The 3,203-nt window shown below is 39.4% G+C and overlaps 1 protein-coding gene across 1 annotated transcript in view; it reads right to left on the reverse strand.

Annotated features, from left to right (window-relative positions):
- LOC106939166 (synaptogyrin-3-like) overlaps window positions 1-1,027 on the reverse strand; it is a 23,412-nt gene extending 22,385 nt beyond the window's left edge. The window contains exon 1 of the mRNA XM_015021472.1: window positions 545-1,027. Coding sequence (XP_014876958.1) covers window positions 545-649 — 105 coding nt within the window. The 5' untranslated portion in view covers window positions 650-1,027. The remainder of the gene's footprint in view (window positions 1-544) is intronic.
- Window positions 1,028-3,203: the final 2,176 nt, after the last annotated feature.

A 3,203-nucleotide genomic window follows, 5' to 3' on the forward strand; every position in this document is an offset into this window, starting at 1 on the left:
AAGTGACGTCACTTTGAGAGCTTGAGGCTATATCTGATGGAGTTCTTTATATTTCTCTAACAAAATGATTAATTATTAACGTCCCACTACCTCATCCATGAAGGCACCAAAAATATTTTTACTGATCTGTCAAATGCATATGTCTGAGAGTTTCTTCCTCTAGATTTAGCTTTTTCAGTTGTTCTTTTTTTATTCAAATACACATTTTTGCAATGCACTTCTGTTAAGCCGTATTAAGATGAATAATAAGAGAAAACAGACACATGATGACTCACAACTGCACGGCATCACATCAAAATGAAAATAAGGGTTTCATCCTGAGCAGAAGCTTTTAAAAACGTAAAACCTTCTTTCGTTGGCTTCTTATCGACAGAAACAGAAACATTCAGTTCCTCAAATTGAGATTTTGTCTAAAAACACAACTGCTTTTAGACAGATTGGAAAGCATCACATTATCGCAAAGCCGAAAAGCAGAAAGGGGAGCTGCAGGTAGGCCCGTCCATTGATGGAGACCCGCCTCACGCATTTGGAAGAGGAGACTTACCCACGATAGCAGTCTGAGGATGGTGCGGGGATGCGTGAAAAAGGCGACCGGATCGAAAGGGACTCTCCCGGCCTTCATGGCTCCATACGCGACCGCTGTCTCCATCCCTCCGAATTTCAGTTCCCTCAACGCGGCTGAGAAAACGAGAAGAGTCGGTGTGAGAGTGTTCTTCCTCCAGCCACCAGATGAAGTCACAGCGCGTCACCGGGGCTCATCTCAGGCTGCAGCATCGCCGCTCCGTCTTCAGTCGACTTCAACACCACCTCCATCTGAACAAATCCACGTTTGCCTTTCTGTTTTTGTCTTGCTTTCTGGACGTTGGTCTTTTTCTATTTAAGAAGATGAAGGCGAACCAAGATCTTCCTGTAGTCTAAAGATTTCAACATATCAAAATTGTCCTTACAGAAAAAGCACAAGATTTTTACATGTGGAAAAACCACACCACATGTGAAGTGATACGAGTCATATGAAAAACCATATACATGTTAATTTGGAACGTTTCATGGTATACAAACAATTAAAAAACAAGCAAATAAAAAACATGTTTACATGTTTCACATATTCATTCGAGAAATATAGTCACATGTTCCATATGTCAATAGAACATGGATCACATGAACAAAATACTTGATCACACGTGGAACATGTCACCCTTGTGCATGGAAAAGGGGAACCGCATGTGAACAAGTGTGCCATCTATTAATCTTCATTATATACATATTTTTTATGAGTTGTAGTGACACCCAGAATGATCTCATAAAGTTGTGTAAACTACCTTTTTATGCTACAAATTAGGTTTTCTTTGGACATTTTCAGATTATCAACGTTTTTCTTTGCATCTGACTATCCATATGACGATCCATCCATCCATCAGTAACATTCAAAAAAGTTAATAGGAGTGCCGGGGTTACAGAACTTTTTGAATTGTCATCTTCACAAGGTCTTTGGGTTTTCATCTGGGTTTCATTTGTACATTCTAGGCCGAAATGTGTTTGTCTTTTGGACACTTAACCTATCTTCACTTTATAACCACAGGTGAATCTCCAATTAAATGTTTCAGTTAACCTTTTGATTTTGAAGACAGAAAATGAATGAAACTCTGACATTCTCTTATTACTTAGCAAATAAAAATACTTTTGGTAATTACCAAAAGTAAGTGAAATTTGGTCTGATTTAACTTTAGACAGTGAAAAAAGGGTGTCTTCAGTATTCTTAAATTTCTGGTTTTAACTTCCATCCATTTTCTTTACACCCTTGTCCCTTAGTGGGGTCAGGAGGGTTGCTGGTGCCTATCTCCAGCTAACGTTCCGGGCGAGAGACGGGGTCACCCTGGACAGGTCGCCAGTCTGTCACAGGGCAACAAAGAGACACACAACCATGCACACACACACTCACACCTAGGGGCAATTTAGAGAGACCAATTAACCTGACAGTCATGTTTTTGGACTGTGGGAGGAAACCAGAGTACCCAGAGAAAACCCATGCATGCACAGGGAGAACATGCAGACTCCATGCAGAAAGACTGGGGCTGGGAATCAAACCCAGAACCTTCTTGCTGCAAGGCAACAGCTCTACCAACTGTGCCACTGTGCAGCCTAGGGTTAACTTTGTTTGCGTTATATAACCTACAAATGTTATTCGTTGTCAGAATTAAATAGCTGAAGCCTTTATCTGATAATATTGGCCACACATTTTGTAATCTGTATCCTAAGATTTTCCTGGTCATCAAACAATTTTCAATATCAGACAAAGGAAATCTGTGTACAACGCTGGGGGTTGAGTTCTGTGTGGATTTTGGGTAGTTCCTACGGTTATCCACCAGAGGGAGCAAAGGGGTTACTGCTTATTTGAAAATGGACCTGCTGAGCAACAGCAAGAGGAGCCAGTTGCCAGTCCTCCAATGACTGAATGTTAACCATGGTACACTCAGTACCATCGTACTGAGAGCCTCCCAGTGTTTGCTCTCTGAGCTTTTTGTATTTTGTGAATTACATTTAGATCTCCTTTTAGTGTTGGCCAAATGAAGGTTCATGAAGAAATGAAGCTTTCCAGCCCTTTGCTTTTCGTAAAAGTTCATGATGCTTCATTCAATACTCACTAGTGACATCTGCTGCTGAAACTGACAGCCTTGTCACTCCGATCATACTTCCACAAATTTGTAAATGTAATATTGTCAGAAAATTTTTGTCAAAACACGGGTTTAGTGACAGTAGTCACTTAAATCCTATTTAACTGTAATCTATTTTTAGTTATTAAAATTAACTCTAGCTGAACTAATCCTGCTATATGTTTACTGTCAGCGGTTGTGTTTTCTTCCATGTCAGACTGATCTGAGAATAAAGATATTTGCTGTTTTAGTGTCTTAGGAGTCGAGTGCTTGTTGGGACAGACATTCTTTGTGTTTTGATTTGCTTCCTGAAAAACTAAAATTCTTCAAAATCCTCTTTTTTTGAATGTCTACAACGTGACTCTGATCCTTTATATTTAGTCACGTGCAGAATTTTACTTTTCCAACAGCTTTAAGTCTTTCTTCTGAGCAAGAAGAAACAGACATATATATATACAGTGTAGGGTTAGGGTTAGGGTTATATATGACTAAATATAAAGGATCAGAGTCACGTTGTAGACATTCAAAAAAAGAGGATTTTGAAGAATTTTA

The sequence above is a fragment of the Poecilia latipinna genome, unplaced genomic scaffold, assembly GCF_001443285.1.
Source record: "Poecilia latipinna isolate Pla-1442-1.1 unplaced genomic scaffold, P_latipinna-1.0 Scaffold2790, whole genome shotgun sequence".
Lineage (NCBI taxonomy): Eukaryota > Metazoa > Chordata > Actinopteri > Cyprinodontiformes > Poeciliidae > Poecilia > Poecilia latipinna.